Source organism: Globicephala melas, chromosome 14 (genome assembly GCF_963455315.2).
Source record: "Globicephala melas chromosome 14, mGloMel1.2, whole genome shotgun sequence".
Classification (NCBI taxonomy): Eukaryota; Metazoa; Chordata; class Mammalia; order Artiodactyla; family Delphinidae; genus Globicephala; species Globicephala melas.
The window spans coordinates 68,504,309-68,525,252 of record NC_083327.1 but is presented as its reverse complement, the minus strand read 5'-3'; the positions used below and the strand labels follow the sequence as shown (position 1 = coordinate 68,525,252).

The window sequence follows — 20,944 nt, the reverse complement described above, 5'->3', positions numbered from 1 at the left end:
CCACCTCTCTGACTGATCTTCTAAGTGTCCTTCCCCAGCTCATTTTCCTCTGCCCTTCCACCAAATACCAACATTCTACAGGGTAGGATTTTTGGTCTTCTAACCCTCGATACTGGCCTCTCTCCCTGGGTCTTGGTTTCTACTGGTTTCACTTATCACGCGGAGTTTTAAGAGGCTGAAGACTCCCCAAAACCTATCTTCAGTCCAGCTTTCCCTGTCAACTGTACATTCAGACGTGTCCAAATATGGATTCATCACCTGCCTCCTTGACACTCTCTTCACAAAGTTGTCTAATGACTCTAACTATTTTTCCAGATCAGTTACCCTGATCTGGATGGTGGGCTTTGCTCAGAGGAGTTACTTGATGTCCTGATGTCCTAAGCATAGCCACCCTTGGGTTCGCTCCATCCATCTCTGTGGTGCAGCTATAGTGATCTTTCAAAATGTAACTTGTTTAAAACCTATCAACAGTTTCCCACTGCTTTCAAGGTGGTGAAATAGCTTCAAGACGGAACTTGAATTCCTTGTGATGCATGGTGAGGCCCCTAGGTCTCTGCAAGCATCTCTTGTCCTTCCAATTCATATTGAGCTACTTCCAGGACCCAGATTCACTCTCTGTCCCCTCTAGACCCTTTCACTTACTGCTGCTTTTCCCTGCAAGGCCTTTTCCTCCATCGTCCATCTGACCAATACTCATTCATCTTTTATCATCTTAGCTTGGATATGATCTCCACAAAATCTTCCACGGTTATCACCCAAAGCCAGGTAGGTGCCCTACCTTTATGTCCCCATGGATACCTCTTTGTTATAATTGTTTATCTACTTGTCTCACCTACAATAAGCTCTTTGGGTTAGAAGCATTTTCATGCTCTTTACTGTATTCCTAGCTCTTAAAATGGTGCCTGGCATAAAATGAGAGTCTGGTAAAAACCTATTAAGTGAATGAATAAAAGCATGAATGAATGAAATATCTCAGATTAGTATTTCTTAAAATGTGTTTGTTGAAATTCTCTACAGAGTAAGCATTGCTTCGTCTTAGACATTCGTAATTCACATAATTAGTGTAAAATCTATGTGAAGTCCTGTGATAAAGGAAGGTTTGGCTCTATCTAACATCATGCTCCCAAAGTGACCACCATACCCTATTCTACACAATACCCATTGACATCCTCTGTGTTAAATAAATACATGTGCTCTGATTGAATATGCACACGCTGAGTCTGGCATGTTTGACACGGGGCCAACAAGTCTGGAAAGCAGCACAGGGAGAGAGAGTAGCAGATGAAGTCAGAGAGATAACAGGAAGCCAGAACATGATGAACCTAGTAAGTCACAGTGAGGACTTCGGCCTTTACTCTGAATGTGATGGATACCATTAGTGGGCTCTGTTCAGGGGAGTTACTTAAACTGAGTTATGGGGGGTTTTTTGGGTTTTTTTTTTTTGCGGTACGCGGGCCTCTCACTGTTGTGGCCTCTCCCGTTGCGGAGCACAGGCTCAGTGGCCATGGCTCACAGGCCCAGCCGCTCCGCGGCACATGGGATCTTCCCAGACCGGGGCACGAACCTGCGTCCCCTGCATCAGCAGGCGGACTCCCAACCACTGTGCCACCAGGGAAGCCCCTGAGTTATGTTTTAACAAATACTTTGGCTGCTTTCTTGAGAAGAGACTGACAAAGGGAAAAGGAGGAAACAGGAAGAGTAGTGAAGTGGCCATTGTAGGAATCATACAACAAGAGATGACGGTGGCTTGAAACAACTTAGTGGCCACGGGGTCGTGAGAAATGGTCAAATTTATGAAATTTCGCAAACCTAAGAAAAGCCGAAAGAATTGCCCAGGGAACACCCATGTGCCACTCAATATGTACAACTGTTAAAATTTTGCTGTATTTGCCTTATCATGTATCTAGTCATCTAGCCATCCATTCAAACCGTCCATCAAAGAGACAGGTATTTTGAAGGAGAAGCTGATGATAGTGACTCCAAGGTTTATGTGTTTGTTTGTTTTTAATTGAGATATAATTCACATGTCATAAGACTGAGTCCAGGGTTTTTGGCATAAAACACAGTAAGGATGTAATTACCAGTAACTGAGGTGGGAGAAGTATACTAAGGCACAGGAGGGAGGTGGAGATCAGGAGTTTGACTTTGTATGTTAGTCTGAGATACCTATTAGACACTGAAGTGGAGATGCTGAGCAGGCAGCTGTGATGAAGTCTAGAGTAATGAGAGAGTCCAGGCCAGAGATACAGATGTGTGAGTCATCAGTAACAGTAACTCATCAAGACGGTAAGTCTCAAGCAGAGAGGCTAGATCAATAAAGCACCTAAACCATTAGATATAGAATGAGTGCTGTCATTTTAAAAGGATAGAGAGGGAGGAAAATGACTGATATGGGACCTAGCCAAACCAGGGCAGAAACATATCCATTCAATGTCCCAGACAGACCTCACACTCTGTTATGGTATGTACCCAAGCCAAAATATATAGAAATCTATTACTTTATCTACCTCTGCTTCAACTGCAAAAAAAGTAACAGTATGAGAGAAAGGACTTTATCTTAGTCATATTTGTAGCCACATACCATTACATCCCACGTGGAACCTAGTAAATACATGTTGAATGAATAAAATCATTAAAAATAAATCTACGTATGTGAAAAGTCACATGCAACATCACAAAGTTATTTTAATGCTTTCATTTTCAGAGTATAATTATTAGCACTTTATTGCCTAATTCTAATATATACTCATTATTTAATATAGTATATAATGTATAAATCTCCTAGGCCAAAAAAATTCCATGTAAAATAAGTATTCTTTGAGAACATATGCTTCCATCCATGACAGATGAAAAAAATATAATTATCAATATTAGTAAGCATTAATAAAATGTGCCCATATTTGGGTATACTTAAAAGTAAAACAGTTGCCTGGTTCCACTTCTTTAACAACAAAATCAGTAAACATGAGGAAGGTGTCGCAGTAATTCTTAACACACACCTTATTCCACGTCGAATTTACAGTTCTCAAGCTTTCTGAAATTTTTTCTCTTTCATGTAAACTCAGACTTTTATCTGAAAGCATTTCTAATTCAGTTCTATTCAGCCATTTGAGTTTTTCAGCTTGATCATCCATCTCCTGGATTAAGTCCTAAAGGAGTCAGAAGCGGGGTATGGTTAAAAGGTTGTCATACCAGGAAAAGATCAAGAACTGTATTAGGAATCTCTTTGGGAAATACAGCAAGTTCCCTACATATGAACCTTCAAGTTGTGAACTTTCAAAGATGCGAACATGCGTGCCAGCCCCTGTATGCCAGCTGTTGTACTGTACTACTGTACTTTTCAAGGTACTGTACTATAAAGATTAAAAATGTTTTCTTTATTTTTTTGTGTTTGTTTTTTATGTACATATTATCTGTGTGAAAAGTATTATAAACCTATTTCAGTACAATATTATATAGCCAATTGTGTTAGTTGGGTACCTAGGCTAACTTTGTTGGACTTACAAACAAATTGGACTTACAAATGAGCTCTCGGAACAGAACTCCTTCGTATGTCAGCAACTTATTGTACTCCTATAAATGTGGACCTTTAATTTCTTAAATGGAAATAAACTTCTAAGAAGCCTAAACTTATCTTAACAAACTGTAACTAATTTGGGAATGACCTCCCACCTTCAGTGTGCATTGTGTGTACATGAACTACTACCCCTGACCCCCTGTCTCTTAACAGGGTCATATTATATCATATTTACATCGACAACTTAACATTCTGTTCTTTGCTAATAAAATTATATCTATTCTAATGAAAGGCCAAAAAAAAACCCAGAAACAACAGGAGCATTTTATGCATGCATCTCTATCTTATCTCTACCTACCCTAATATACTGTCCCATCCCCTGTGACTGTCCCCAAATTGTTTACAAAAGGCATATTCCAAGAAAACTATTGAAATTTTTAGATAAGACAGGAGCAAGTTTGTTAGATATTTGTCACATTTTGAAAAGAAAACTTAATAATTGTTTGCCATGTATTTTTCATCAGTATTAAAAGTTTCTTTCCCACAATACCTCAGTCATACTCCTTTAGAAAAAAATCTCTTATCAGATTAGTGGGTATCCTTTTAGGTATACTTTGTTGCACACAGATGTGTGTATCCACACTCACACACAATTTCTTTTTGTTTAGTAAAAATGTGAGCACATTATGCTTATTGTTCTACTACAAGTACTTTAATTCTTAGCACAAAAATATAAAATTTTTGGATATAAAAATGTATGGATATTTGGGTATATTAACATATCTATATATTTTTATGTATTTCTATATGTTGTATACCTATACAACTATAAACAATTCTTGTTGGTTGCAGATCAACAAAGAAAATTTGATTAATACAACCGTGATGCTAAGTCCATAGTAAGCTGCAGTGAGTTACTCTCAACTCACTTTGAGTCTTCTTGTAGGACTCAGTTTTATAGATAGTAATCAGTAATTATCTTCTAAGTCCCAAAGCAAAAACCTATACTTCCCAGCATTATTATATTCTAAAATGATGACGTCTGTTTAAAATATTCCAAAAAACCTTTGGTCCATTACTGAGACCACATGACTTATTACTTTTATGTGTGTGAAGCCTTACCACTGCAAGAATAAAATGACAGCTGCTCTTTAAAATTAAAATTAAAAAAAAAAAAGATATTCCTCTTTAAAGTTCACCACATTTACCACAAAGGACAAAGTTTCTTCCCCTTTTCTTCTTCAGTCATGCAGTATCTTATTTGCAGTGAAAATATTCATGCATCAAAAAGCACTGGCAAATATAGAGACAAATAAACCACTTACTGTTAATTCTTGCAGGTTTTCTTCCAGCTCAGTGGTTGATCTTTTTTGCACAGCATTCTCGGCCTTTGTTAACCAACAGATAATCTCATCTAGTCTTTTTCTATAATCCATCACCTGCTTACTTTCTCCTTTTAACCTAAAAGATTATATTATTGAAAAATACTGAGAAAAAATATCCAGTTAACTAGAACATTATATATTTGCATTAGATATTCTGACTAAATATGTCATACACACAAAATAATTATTTTAAAATGTATTATTTTAATATGTATTCGTAAATGAGTGTTAATAGTAATACATATGTTCCGCAATACCAAAGATTATTTGCAAACATAAGAATAAGATTTCCTCCTTCATTAAATTAAAAAACATTAAAACTAAATAATGTTGTCTTCTCTCATAGTGAAAACCTATATAGAAATTTAATACAAAGGACTTATTTTAAGCTAGATACCACTGTACAACATAATGGAGGTTTTAAAAAGAAAACATGAAAAATGTCTTTATCTAAAATAATTAAAGAAAAATACATAATTCTTTATGAGTACTCCATGGATATAGAAAAGTATCATTATATGACATATTATTCACGTTAGGTTGCAACTATTACTCTACTTTATTCATAGGAAAGAAAGAACAAGAACAAGGCAAGATACTGAGAATGGGAAATTTTTACAAATTTTCTTTTCTTTTACAAGAAAGACAAGAAAAAACAGAAATTTGATTAGCTCATTAAAATAAGTATTATATTTGAATAAAGCACCAAGTTCTAAAAAAAAAATCTAGAAAAAACAAAGTCAAAGTTTTAAAGGCTATAAGGAAACAAATAGTCATATGAATATTAAAAAAAACTGCCTCAATTACATCTTTTTAATGTTATAAGAATAACATTTATAATTATATAAACCATCTGTCAAAAGATGAGAATGTGACTACAACTCATATGACAAACAAGATTATGTATTTTTAAGAAAGATTTTGAAAGCTATTTAGAGCTTGGTGGTGGTATCATTTTTATAGCTGCTGCTATTAGCTGCTGGTTTAAAAATAGAAAGCAATTTTTTAAATGAATTACATTATGTCATCCCTAATAAGAATTTACATTTTTTATGGCTATGACTTTTTCTTTTTAATCACAAATAAACTATTTTAATGTTTAAAAAACTGATAAGGGAAAGGGGGGAGGAATAAATTAGGAGTTTGGGATTAACATATACACAATACTATATACAAAATAGATAACCAACAAGGACCTATTGTATAGCACAGGGAACTATGCTCAATATTTTGTAATAACCTATAAGGGAAAAGAATCTATCGATAAAAAAGAATATATATATATATATATATATATATAAACTGAGTCACTTTGTGGCACACCTGAGACTCATACAATACAACATTATAAATAAACTATTCTTCAATTAAAAAAAAATTAATGACAATCACTACAAAATCACAAGTTTTCATTTTTAAGTATCCATCAGGAGAGAACACTGCTTCAAGATTTAAAAAAATAAATAAATAAAGCAATAGTACAAATTGTTTAGACTACCAGTACCAAAACAGGTAATTTACCCTCTGTATGGAAGAGTCTTTAAATAACAACTTTGGAAACAACTCAAATACTACTATAGACCTTGTGTTTCAAAAAAAAAAGTTGTAATTTAAATTTCCAATGTTTCATAATCATGACTAATTTAGTATTTTGAAAATATATCTATGAAGAAAACTAACATTACCAAGTAATTTCAATAAGACATATTTGAGTCACACAAAATTTTCATCTGCAAACTAGCTAAATATAATCTACATTTTAAATGTTATCACTAAGTAAAAACAAGTTATAAATTCATGCTCAAACAGTAGGTAACAATTGCTCATTAAGGAATAACACCATAAGTTGCTGAACTGTGTAAATATTTAATGACTGGCACTCAAAACAAAAATAAATTGAGCTGTGTGTTGTTCCTCAATGACTGATAACAGTACACATAATAAGCCCATAAAATTGCAAGGTGGCCCCAAGTTGAGATAAATTACAACCTGAAGTAAAGTTAAACATGAATTTATGAAAACAAATATTGTTTTAGTTAAAATACAAGATGCTGGAGAAGAGATTCATTATTCTTTTCTCTTCCAAAAATTGAGCAAAACATGTATTAGCTTCACCTTGTTAGTCCCAGGAGCAATAATTACCACATTCCACAGAGAGCCATTTGAAACTGATTAAGGGAATTCCTGCAGTTATTGTTAATACTATGCCAGCAGGTACATCTTTTTCCTTAAGACCTGAGAGATAGATCATTTTCAAGCTAGAAGGACTCTCCCTGCTGACTCACTACCATGGCACATAAATCGTATGGGACCTCAGCTTCCAATCCTGCCCCTGGTCCCCTGAAGCCTCCTCACCATCCAACCTTCACAGATTTCATACCTGGCCAGACTATTTAATGCCTCCCACCTTGTCTGTTCTGTGCCTTTTCCCTACAAGACCATCCGTAAGGGGAATTTATGGAAATTTGCTGTAAATGCTTCAAAACCAGCTTCAGGATCCCTCCCCTGCGATGCCTCAGTTCCACAATCCATCACCCCTGTGTCTGTGACAACACTCTATCTTCTTAATAATGTGTCATTTAATCACATCAGATCATTTTTTCCTTTAAACATTTTCTTCATCTTAGTCTCTCTGAGTTCCTTAGTCGTTCGTGTTTACTACAAATAGTCAGAGAATAATACTTTTTACAAACACCGTCTCCTTTAGTCTTCATGACACTCCTCTAAGAAGATATCCTAGTTTTCATTCACAGGGGAGGAAACTTGGTCAGCGAACTCTGAGGTCTTCCCAAGTTTTACAGGCAAAGTATTTAAGAGCATAAGTTAGCACTGTCACTAATTTTCTGTGAGACCCTAGACAAGTTACTTAACCTCTCCTCTCTGAGCCTCAGTTTCCAAAGCTGTACAATGGGTCTAAACAGTCCCCTCAGAGAGTAGTTGTGACGATTAAATGAGGCCAAACCCTGTCTCTTCCACATGGCAACCTCTCAACCAAGACACACAAACTATGATTTGACTCCTACCAAAACACACAAAATAACAGATGATGTTATTTTATAAAAAGCAGCCATAAGCCAAATATTCAAAGTTCAATATTTTATGTCATACTATATACTTGATAAAGTATTAGATTAGCCTTTAACATAACAATAGCTTATCACTAAAATAATACGTCATCTACAGAGTTAAAATTAGCAGGAAAAAAATTACCTGGGACTTTTTAACCTGAAACTATCATTAACCCGCTCCCCCCAAAAAAGGCCATTAATGAGATGAAATGTATTAAGTAGGAATCATCCATTAAAAATTGATTGTCTCAAAACATAACTTCAAATAACTGTACAGTAATATATAAAATAATATGTGTAATGTTGAGTATTATATTCACTGGTAATCAAACATGTTTGTAATCAGAAGACACCCTAATAAAATCTGGGACATTGTAACATAATCTGACATAAAAATGCACAATAATACATTATATTTATTATGTCACATAAATGAGGAACTGTACTATGTACTCAGCACTGACATATAAGGATATAGGACACCCTTAGACACCAAGAACTACCGAGTGAGAGGGATTACTCATGAAGACCCGGAGGCCTAGTCAGGAAACGAGTGAGGGAGAGGCCTGACCCTGAATCCAGATCTTCAGACTGGGAGTCCAGAGTGTTCCTCCACCTACTTCAAGTTTCTGCCACATAGTCACCATGTCATAATAAACAGGAAAAAGAGAAATAAAGATTTTTTTGATATGCATGATATCTGAGTAGAAAAGTAAGACTACAGACAGCCTAAAGACACAGAAAGAGACAATGTCCTAAAAATACAGAACATGGACATTGGAGGTCTTAAATGTCAATAAAACTCCTATTGTATTAACATCAGACAATAAAAGAACCTGGAACTCATTGGGTCGTATCTCAAAAGGCTCTGCCCAAATACCTTCACCCCGTGCCCTCAAATTATCACGGCTAAATCACCTTGGCCGCCGATCCTTCACTTCTGCAGCGATCGCACCCCAGCGTTGGTTTAAACCTGCCAGCTTGTCCTTCAAGAAGCTTCCATCTGTTGCGGAGAGTTTCTGTACAATCCCATCCCCAGTTCTGTTTAGTGCTGCAAAACTGGGCTGGTGGCTGCCGATGCCCTCCTCGAGCTCCTGTGATAGAGAACAACTCAAGATTAACTCCACTTCTAAACTAAACTGTTCTGAGGTAATGAATCCACCCAGGAACCATTGGTGTGGTGTCAATTTAAGTGTTAGAGAAACAAAGCCCTGGAAGGATATTTTACATATATGAAAAAGGCATTTTTAACACTTCAATTACATTTCATTGAACACATTAAATGAAATCTATTTTGAAATCTAACCCACTCTCATGAATGTCATCAGGCAAAATAGAGTGGAAGAGGACAGCCTAATAACATAAATCACTGCTGTTTACATTGACGCATAAGCATCAATCATGTTTGATTGAAGTGAATTGCCTATCTTCTATACACGTGCTGGAAAGTGTCTCTTAAAAAAATTTTAAACCCTCTACCCCTATATACCATTACGTCCTACCATATATAAGTAACCCTCAATGTGCATTTTACTGAGACATTGCTTCACTGGTCTGTAAATTTTTAAGCAACGGATTAAGAAAGGATATTTTAAAGTCAATTTAAGCACTTCTCTATAACTCTAAAAATAAGAAAAAATGCATTAACATATTTATGAGAAAAATAAAAGCATTTTCTAACTCCTCAGAAGCCTTCTACATAAAATATATTTTAAAAATTTAATAAAAGAGAAAATATTTTCAACAATGGTAAATTGAAATGTTGCTTGCTTTCAACCATTATTTTTAACGACCCATTATTATCAGCAGAACTGATTTAGTTATTGTGTTATATTTTCCCAAGACTGAATTAGACTTACATGAGCAGCTGTCCTGATATAGCTCAAGAATAATTTACTTTTATCACAATGATCAATGATACAAAGAAACATAAGATGCCTAAGTGTTTAAGTATAGAAAATAGAGGTGAGGTATGCAGATATCGTTCTGGCCTTGATGCAGTCTTGAGTACAAAATTTTACAAGTGTTATTCTAAATATAAAATTTTAAAAATAAAATTGTTTTTCACATATTCCACTAAAGAGTATTTTTTTATTTAATTTCTTTAAAATCCTAATTAAAAATTGAAATAACCATTTTTCTTAAACCTTTAAAACTGGAAACTAGAACTGGAACAAAAATTACAGATTGTCTATATACTCCCGAAAAATTAATATAGTGAGCCCCTACTTTCGAAATCTGTCTTAAATGGCGTATACTAAATAAATATGCCACCTTTTTTAGCAGATCCTCATCCTCTGACAGAAAGCACTCACCTGCTGATGTATCCTGGCTTTCTCTAAGTCCAGGCCACCATCTGGAGCAAAAGTATCAGCCAGCAACTCTTCAGCTTCCGTTATCCACTGTGTGAGGTCATTGAGGTCACAATGGAACTGTCTCCATTCTTCCACAGCCCTATCGAAATAACTAGAGAACAACAAACAAAATAAAATAGGTTTCCCAACTTTCCAGGACCGTCTAGAAGCAATTTTCTAAAATGAAAATTCAAACCTCATTTAAACTGAAAGCCTCAAAATGAGTGAATTCACAGCTCACTGCTCTTTAAGACCAGTTTCCGTAGTGGATTACAGTTAATGATTCCTCTTAGAGAAACATGCATCATACCAAGAGCAAAGCAATCTGCATACACCACCCCGCCCCCCATATTCATGCACACATACACATACACTAGGCAGCATTTTAACTGAAAAGACAGCCTTCTCTGGCTTGGAAAATCAAGATAGATTAGCTGCAGGCACGTTAACCCACCCAACTTTAAACACTTAACATTTCAAACACCATGAAGTGTAAAATATGATTAATTACTCTATTCTCTTAGGAAAAAAATAGCGTGTTTTACTTCCAGAACACTTAGTTCCCAGCTAGAACAAAACCCAAAAGGCCAAAACACTTCAAAATTTCCTTGCAGTATACTGTTGGTGGGAATGTAAATTGATACAGCCACTATGGAGAACAGTATGGAGGGTCCTTAAAAAACTAAAAATAGAACTACCATATGACCCAGCAATCCCACTACTGGGCATATACCTGGAGAAAACCATAATTCAAAAAGTCATGTACCACTATGTTCATTGCAGCTCTATTTACAATAGCCAGGACATGGAAGCAACCTAAGTGTCCATTGACAGATGAATGGATAAAGAAGATGTGGCACATATATACAATGGAATATTATTCAGCCATAAAAAATTGAGTTATTTGTAGTGAGGTGGATGGACCTAGAGTCTGTCACACAGAGTGAAGTAAGTCAGAAAGAGAAAAATACCATATGCTAACACATATACATGGAATCTAAAAAAAAAAAACAAAAGGTTCTGAAGAACCTAGGGGCAGAACAGGAATAAAGATGCAGACGTAGAGAATGGACTTGAGGATACAGGGAGGGGGAAGGGTAAGCTGGGACGAAGTGAGAGAGTGGCACTGACATATATACACTACCAAATGTAAAATAGCTAGCTAGTGGGAAGCAGCCGCATAGCACAGGGATATCAGCTTGGTGCTTTGTGACCACCTAGAGGGGTGGGATAGGGAGGGTGGGAGGGAGGGAGATGCAAGAGGGAAGGGATATGGGGATATATATATATGTATAGCTGATTCACTTTGTTATAAAGCAGAAACTAACACACCATTGTAAAGCAATTTTATTCCAATAAAGATGTTAAAAAAAAAATTTCCTTGCAGTCTATTAGCTCTGTGTTATGGACTGAATTCCATCCCCCCTGATTCATATGTTGAAGCCCTAACCCCCAACATGACTATATTGGAGACAGGGTGTTTAGGGAGGTAATTAAGGTTAAATGAGGTCAGGTGGGTCATTAATCCCATAGGACTGCTGTCCTAATAAGAGGGAGAGACACCAGAGATATCTCTCTCTATGTCTGCCTCTTTCTGCCTCTCTGTCTCTCTCTCTCTTTGCAAGAGCACAGAGGAAAGGCCATGTAAGGTAAGGATACAGTGAGAAGGTGGCCATCTGCAAGCCAGTAAGAGAAGCCTCACCGAAAACTAACTCTTCTGGTACCAGCCTCCAGAACTGACAGAAAATAAACGTCTGTTGTTTAAGCCACCTTGTCTGTGGTATCTTATTATGGTTGCCCTAGCAGACTAATGTACTCCGTGCAGGGACTAATTCAGTGTGTCCCATTAACCTGAACACAGCACAGGATAGGAGTGCCTGCAAAGCTCAGGTTAGGCAATGAAACAAAGACTATCAAGACTTCTATTCAAACATAACTCCTTTAGAAATGAGATAAAGCCAAACTCTAGTGCTTGTCATATTTGGAACATATAAGTGTAAAAAAGAAAAGCTCTGTTGGATTGGGATCCTAAAGAATTTCCCTGTGCCTCTTTGTTTAGAGTAGTGGTACCAGGAGAAGTTTAGAAGAGATCTCTGAAATTTTAATGGTTCTACTAAAATGTTTATATAATAAAAAGGTAATATTATTATTTTAAAAAATAATAAAATGGTCCCTGACATCGCTAACTCCTAAATAATCTTTATGTTTCCTTCTTCCATGAACATCACTGAATAAAAATTCCATTAATATTTGTTGAGTGCCCACAGGGAAGCAATGTTCTATTGGGCATAATGAAAATAAGAGCACTTCAAACAAAACACTAAGAGAATATATTAAGACAATCTTCATTAGTCAGCACTCAATAAATATTCATTAAATGAATGGTTCACGGATAGATAGGTATAGGTATACATAGGTAGGTGGATGGGTGAAGTCTTCTATGATGAAACTGAGTTTTAAACACTTTTTAAATGATGGAAAAAGAATGACTGATTAAATTAAGAAGGAAAACTATTCCTGGTAAAAGATGGAATTCTGAGTAAGAATCAGAAAGCTAGGAAGGTAAAGAAGTAAAGGAAATTTTAATCAAGTTTATGTGAAATGAGTGAAGAAAACTTGTTTTTGAGCAGTACGTATAAGGTATTAGAAATTAGGCCAACTGGAGAACACTGTTAAAAAGCTTCTAAGGTCAAGATAAGAAGTCTGAACTTTGTCCACACAGCAGTGAGAGGCACAAAGAAGATACAGAGGATAAATATCTGGGAAGACATTCTTAGGAGAGAAGATACACAAAGATCCAAGGATCTAAGATGAGAAGGAAGACATAACTGGCTTATTTCTCCACTGTTCCACTGTTCGTCTAAGATGGTTCTAAAATTACTTAAGGAAAAATATCAAAGCTAATGCCATGAACCATTACAAAGGAGGCATAAGGGACTTCTCAAAGAAAGATACCTGTTTATTTTCATGGTATTTATCTTTTACCACAGGCCAACAATCCTTTAAAAATTTTATAAGCAAAACAGCACAGAGACCTGGCATAGACAAATGACTTGGTGGTCACCCAGGTGTCATTATGACCGATAACAGTTATGAAAGCACAGGATATTTGCCATTGCCTCGATGTTCTATGAAAAGAAAAGAATAGAAAGGAGTGCTCACTTGTTGCTTGTAAAAGTGGGCACATAGGAATGAGGAAAAATAAACATTTTAGGATAGGTTACCAAGGTTGGAAGAGAAAAACTAAATAAAAATTAGGAATAAGAATAAGAACATAATCAACTAATACATCCAAGTACAGGGCTAAAGAAAATAAGAGAGACAACCTCCTAGCAAATGAAATCTAGTAAACACAGAAAACAAAATAATAAAATAAAAATGTGATAGAGAAGACTTTTCTAACATAAGAGAATACTGCTCTGTGCTCAATTAAAAAAAACTATGGAATAAAGTATTTTCTAAAAAGTTAAAATTTTTATAATCAAGTAAATGGCATGAATATCTGCAATCAACATTACTAATCATAACGTTCTTGAAATTCTGCCACATTAGCCAGATGCATATATGCAAATAGGATAATTGAAAAAAAGAAGAAAAGTTATCATTATATACAAATGATGTGTCAGTATACTAAGAAAGGCCAAGAAAATCAAATTTATACTCATACTCACAGGCATACACTCACACGCACACGCGCACACACACACACACACACACACGCACAAACACATGCAGTGCAGAAAATGCAGAAATAAGCTACCATACATCAACTCTACACTAACCAACAATAAGAAAAGCACAAAACTACCAAGTAATAGTCCTGGGGAGAAAGATGCAGACAAATCTTCAAAACCTTACTGAGGACACAGAAAAGGACCCAAATAAGTGAAAGACCACATTTCAAATTCATCATTTTTTCAAAAATTGATTGAGATGACTAAAATTTTACTGGAATAATAAATACAGAAAAAGAATATGAATTTTAATGTTAGAATAATGAGAGAAAATTTACTGTGCTGAATGAAAAAATTAATAATGCTTTAAAAATGAAAATGTTACGGTATTAGACTAAAACTAATGGTGTGAGAAGGCAGAATTAGCAAAATTAAATAAATATGAAGTTGAAATGCCTTTAAGTTTATGGTAAAGAAGTATCACCAACAATAATGGAGAGTTAAATTGTTCAGCAAAAAATATAGAGAAAATTGGTTGTTTATTTAAGAAAAACACAGCAAAATAGAACAGATTAGTGTTTCTTAACTCAGGCTGCATAAAAAAGTGAGCTAGGGAGTGTTTAAAAAGTAGGGATGCGTGGCCCCTACTCTTCCTACTAAAGAGTTGCTATTTACAGACATAGAGAACAGACTTGTGGTTGTCAAGGGGGAGGCGGGGAGGCACGGACTGAGAGTTTGGGATTAGCAAATGCAAACAATTATATATAGAATTAATAAACAACAAGGTACTACTTTATAGCACAGGGAACTATATTGCTAATGGAAAAGAATTTTTAAAAAAGAGTTGGTGTATAGACCCACCAAACTGGAGACTTAAAACAAAATACATATCAAAATAAAATTCAGATGGTTTAGTTTTTACATGTAAATTTTAAATCAAGCAAAATTGTTTTAAATATATATAAATATTTAATTACTCTCACAATGAAAAGGTAATTTATATGCATATAAACAAAATGAAATTACAAAGGAAAAGACATGATATAATTATAGAAAATTAAAATTTCTATATGTCAAAAAACACCATTAACAAAGATAAAGGGTACATGGAAATCTGTGAGTAATTAAGCAATGAACAAAGAATATGAATGGTTAATATTAATATAGAAAAAAGCTTTTGCAAATTAAGAAGTAAATAATAATACTATGATAGAAAAATAAGCACAGAACATGACCTACCCATTAACAGAAGAAATAACACTGGTGCCAATAAACATATGTAAAAATATTGAAATTTTGCTGATAATCAAAGAAACGAAAATCATATTGAGATGCAATCCATCACTACACAACTGGCAAAGGTCTAAAAAAAATCTTTCAGTGTTAACAAGGGTTCAGTAAGAAGGAAACTTTCACATATGCTGTTGGCAGAGTTATAACGACCAATACTGTGATGCAATCTAGAGCCTTAAAATGTTATTATTTTTTAACAAATTAGTCTTCATCTAATAATCAAGCCTAATTAAAGTCAGAAGTATGCATAAAGCTGTATGTAAGAGGATATTCTCTAAATGTACAGAGAAGTTTTTAAAAATCCATACAAAGAAATACACCAAAAGATTATTAAATGTTACGTTTCCAAGGATTGTATAATCACGTGAAATATGTAAGCTAAAACGAAAAAAAGAAGATGAAGAGCACCATGCCTATTTTTGTGTGTATGTCTCTAAGGTTTTCCGGTATATTTTTCTGTGTTAACATTACTCTTACACTGTAATCTATATTGAGCTATTTCACATCATACTTGACTTTCCATACATTCACAGCTACCATCAAAAGTCTTACCAATTTTTGTTTCTACCTGTTAATAGGCCTGGTCAAAAACTAGAAAGAAGGAGGCTCAAAAACATTCTATTAAACAGAAGGTTATTTTTTTTAAAAAGGCTTTGGGGTTATATATGGATTCCAGTTATCTGTAGCTGTCTCTGCTCTTCACTCACATTAATCATCAAGTGTGTGGAGAAACTGAACATTACTGAAAATCCTTTTCAAGATTTTTAAAGAAAATGGACACTATTCAGATACTAAAAATTAAAGGTGCTTCCTTCTCTCCATTGTATATGTTTGCTTTCTTTGTCGTAGATTAATTGTATGTGCGTGGGTTTACTTCTGGGCTCTCTATTCCATACCATTGATCTAAATGTCTTTTTCTGCCAGTACCATACTGTAATGATTACTATAGCTTTGTAATATGGTTTGAAGTCAGAGCCCATGATACCTCCAGCTTTGTTCTTCTTTCACAAGACTGCTTTGGCTATTCGGGGTCTTTTGTGGTTCCATATAAATATTAGCATTATGTGTTCTAGTTCTTTGAAAAATAACATGGGTGTTTTGACAGTGATTGCACCGAATCTGTAGATTGCTATGGGTAGTATGGACATTTAACAGTATTAATTCTTCCAATCCATGAACACAGTATATCTTTCCAGTTATTTGTGTTGTCTTCACTTTCTTTTATCAATGTCATATAGTTTCCAGAGTACAGGTCTTTCACCTCCTTGATTAAATTTATTCTTAGGTATTTCATTCTTTTAGATGCAAAAGGATTGCAAATGGGATTTTTTTCTTAAAGTTCTCTTTCTGATAGTTTGTTATTAGGGTATAGAAATGCAACCGATTTCTGTACATTAATTTTGTATACTGCAACTTTATTAAATTCATTTATTCTAGTAGTTTTTGGTGGAGTCTTTAGAATTTTCTATATATACTATCAATCTCTTCAATAAGCACTGTTGTGGAAACTGGCCAGGTACATGTAAAAAAATGAAGCTAGACCATTTTCTCACACCATATATGAAAGTAAATTCAAAATGGATTAAAGACTTAAGTGTAAGACCTGAAGCCATAAAACTCCTAGAAGAAAATACAAGCAGTATGCTTTTTGACATAGGTCTTAGCAATATTTTGGGGGATATATCTCCTCAGGCAAGGGCAACAAAAGCAAAAATATACAAATGGGACTACATCAAACTAAGAAGCTTTTGCACAGCAAAGGAAACCATCAATAAAATAAAAAGGCAACCTACCAAATGGGCGGAGATACTTGCAAACAATATGTCTGACAAGGGGTTAATATCAAAAAATATATAAAGAACTCACACAACTCAATATCAAAAAATCAAATAATCCAATTAAAAAATGGGCAGAGGACCTGAAAAGACATTTCTCCAAAGAAGGTATACGAAAGGCCAATGGGCACATGAAAAGAGGCTCAACATCACTAGTCATTAGGGAAATGCAAATTAAAACCACAATGAAACATTACCTCGTACCTGTTAAAATGACCATCATCAAAAAGACAAGAGATAACAAGTGCTGGTGTGGATGTGGAGAAAAGGGAACCCTTGTACACTGCTGGGGGAGAATGTAAATTGGTATTACCACTACGGAAAACAGTATAAAAGATCCTCAAAAAATTAAAAATATAACTACCCTCTGATCCAATAATTCCACCTCTGGGAATAGATCCAAAGGAAACAAAAACACTAACTTGAAAAGATATCTGCACCCTCATTTTCACAGCAGCTTTCTTTACAATAGCCAAGATATGGAAGCAACTTAAATGTCCATTGACACATGAATGGATAAAGAAGATATATATAAGAATATTACTCAGGCATAAAAAGAATGAAACCTTGCCATGTGCAACAGCATGGATAGACCAAGCGGGTATATGCTAAGTGAAAAAGTCAGACAGAGAAAGACAAATACTGTATGTTTTCACTTATATGCAGAGCCTAAAAAACAAAAGAAACAAATATAACAAAACAGAAAAATACTCACAGATACAGAGAACAAACTAGTGATTGCCAGAGGGGAGGCGGTAGGGGGAATGGGCGACATATGTGAAGAAGGATTAAGGGGTACAAACTACTTGTATATAATAAATATGTCACAGGGTTGTAACGTACAGCACAGGGAATATAGTCAATAATATTGTAATAACTGCGTATGGTGCCTAAAATGTAAAAATATTGAATCACTATACTGTTTACCTGAAACCAATATTGTAAGTCAACTATACTTCAATAAAAACAAATAAATAAAAGTGCTTCCTTAATTGTTAAAATATTATATATTACATTGCAAATGATCATGTATATGTGAGCTGATTCTTTTTTAAGGAACTACATCACAATTTATTAAACAGGGCCTATTACAAGGATTTGAAACATATCCTCACTAATCTTAGTGAACTTATAGACCTTTTGAAAAAATTAAATATTCATTTAAACATACCCTTTACGATCATTGTACATTCTATTAATTCTGTCCCATTTTGCATTCAACTGAGTAAGTGTATCCCGGATCTGAATGGCTTCAGGTCCAGAAGCTTCGAGGATAACATCTGGTTGTTTTTCATGAATGATTGCAATCTGCTCTCCAAGTTTGTCCAGTTGGTCTTTGATAGTCTATGAATATATTGTCATTCATTAACAAAATCCAGCAAAGAGATAAAAGAATGGATTCACAGGAGGCCAAAAATTTATATTGAATAAGTTACTTAAAAATAATGAGACATCATAATTGTTGCTTATCAAAACTGGAAACTTTTTAAAAAAATAATACCCTGTATTGGCCAAAGCATGAGGAATGTTACATAATATCCTAATGGTGGGAAAAAAATCCTCACAGATGTTCAAAGTGGCATTTGTACAGGACATATAAAAAGCTTCAATAACATTCTGTAAAGGTAATGAAGTGTTTGAAGCTAGAAATTATTTATATTTTCAAATACCTAATAATACTAATTTAAATGACAGAAATGAGCTATCAAACCTATCAACTCTATCAGCAATTTTATTGTGACTTGATACATAAATGCAATCAAATTATATGAAAGTCTTGATATTAGTTTTGTCAATTAACTGAAAACTTTCAGATCCCTAGTTAACTTACAATCAACATGTCATTCCATACCCAACCACTAGCCAATCTTAAATCGTTATAGGTGGCAAGATAAATGTCAACATTTTACATCAAATGACAATCAAGTTTACGAGAAAGGAATATGGTTTGTGCACGTGTTTGATTTTAAAAAGTCTCTGATGTTGTAAAGCGTTAATAACTGTGCACGCTTAAAAATCCATATCTACTTTTAATAAATTAAAATTTTTGACAGTATTTCACTGGTGGATACAGGAAAAATTTATTTTTCATACATATTATTAATTCCTTGGCACAAATGTAAAAGGTTATGGATAATCTTAAGTAGGCACAACGACAAATTCCTTGCTTTATTTCTACATCAACTGCAGCTATTCAAATGCAGTGTCTGGATATTTACCTTCAGAGAATCTTCCTGAAAAGAGAAGTCTTCATAGACAACAGAGCTTAGTTCTGCAGTATTAAGTGATAATTCAACATCATCCATGGAAACTAAAACTTTGTTAATTTCAACCAGATAATCTGTGGGGAGAGGTGGTGAGCTAATTCCAGAAGCGAGCTGACCTGTTCTCTGTTGAATAGGGATTGCCTGTAAAGACATGAATAATAATAACACACATCTTTTAAATTATTCCCCCAATGAATCGTAGCAAATTGAAAACACAAAAAACAAAGAAAAAAATACTATTTTGTGGAGAAATTCAATACCATGAGCAAAAATTTAAAAACTTGTTTTAATTTTTTAAAATTTGCCCTGCACTGCTATAGAAACCATTAACAATCTCTATTTTAATTTTCATCTGTAGCCTGTTGTTAAAAGGCTTAAATAAGCTGTTAATGCTTGAAAGGTTTTTTTTTAAGACTTAAGCCACCTAAATTCATTTAGCAAACAGGAAAACATAACGACTCCTTTCCTAAATTACTGAAGAAATGAGAATATGCTGCAAATCATAAAATTCTGTATGAAATAAAAATTTTAATACCATTATTATTACACCTTTTTAAAAAAATCTCACAATTAGATTAAACACTTCTGGGCCGCACTGGTGAAAAAGTAAATAAGTGAAACATGTATTTGTAATGTAACATAACAAATGCAGTAGGGGGTTTAATTAAAATAATATCCAGGCAATTCAGTATATAATCTTAACCTTTGAGAACAACATTACAAAACATGAATATCCTACATAAGATGATAGATTCTACCATGCTAAATTCAGGCAGATTCTAAACTGAGTGGATAACTTATTTACCCTAGCATAGTATCTCCTGTATCCTCTAATCAGAGCTTTCTAAACAATAAAGTGCTCTCTGGGATAGGCCACTCATCCCTGGGTTCACGTCCTTTACGCCTTGATGGCTACCATTTAATAATTGCTGCCTACTGCTTGCAAATGGCCAAAGTACATCCACTCATGAATTAAGTGGATTTCCTTGACACTTCCACCATATTCCTATATTGAACCTTTGAAAAATGATATTCCTCTGTAAACTCAGATGACAGTGAAAATGATCACAAGTACATGTTCACTGAGTTAGTGATCCTGAAAATGGTTACAATTCCTAAATGAAACCAATACCCAAGATTAACAACACTGAGTGAATAATATGTTGTTGAATCTTGAGGTTTGCATTTCTTTGTCTCCTAGAATTTGATAAACTATGACTTTCACCAAATGATGGGCAGTCCTGGATAGCCAGGTGAGAAGCAAGCCTATTGATTTCCTGACTTTATCCACAGGCTTGTTTATACTTGACACTAAAAATAATTATATTATCCTAATGCCACACATTCAAATTTTAGTCAGAAAACATTTATAGGTATTTGACTATACATCTAAGAAGGCAAACTATGCTATATTTTAAGCAAATATAAAAGGATGCTGAAATAAATAATGTGTTCACCCAGAAACCAGTTTTAATAAAAAGATATGAAGTATTCCTTAATAAAAAAATTTTTTTTATTTTTTCAGATTTTAATTTTAAATAGCCCAATTTT

At 34.4% G+C, this 20,944-nt stretch overlaps 1 protein-coding gene across 2 annotated transcripts in view; it reads right to left on the bottom strand.

Annotated features, from left to right (window-relative positions):
* Positions 1–20,944, bottom strand: part of UTRN (utrophin) — a 490,808-nt gene that overhangs the window by 266,482 nt on the left and 203,382 nt on the right. For both annotated transcript variants that reach the window (XM_060283969.2, XM_060283970.2), the window contains 6 exons: positions 19,346–19,534; positions 18,298–18,470; positions 10,286–10,436; positions 8,889–9,064; positions 4,843–4,978; positions 3,000–3,149 (listed from right to left, as the gene is read on the bottom strand). In XM_060283969.2, the coding sequence (XP_060139952.1) occupies positions 3,000–3,149; positions 4,843–4,978; positions 8,889–9,064; positions 10,286–10,436; positions 18,298–18,470; positions 19,346–19,534 (975 nt within the window). The remainder of the gene's footprint in view (positions 1–2,999; positions 3,150–4,842; positions 4,979–8,888; positions 9,065–10,285; positions 10,437–18,297; positions 18,471–19,345; positions 19,535–20,944) is intronic.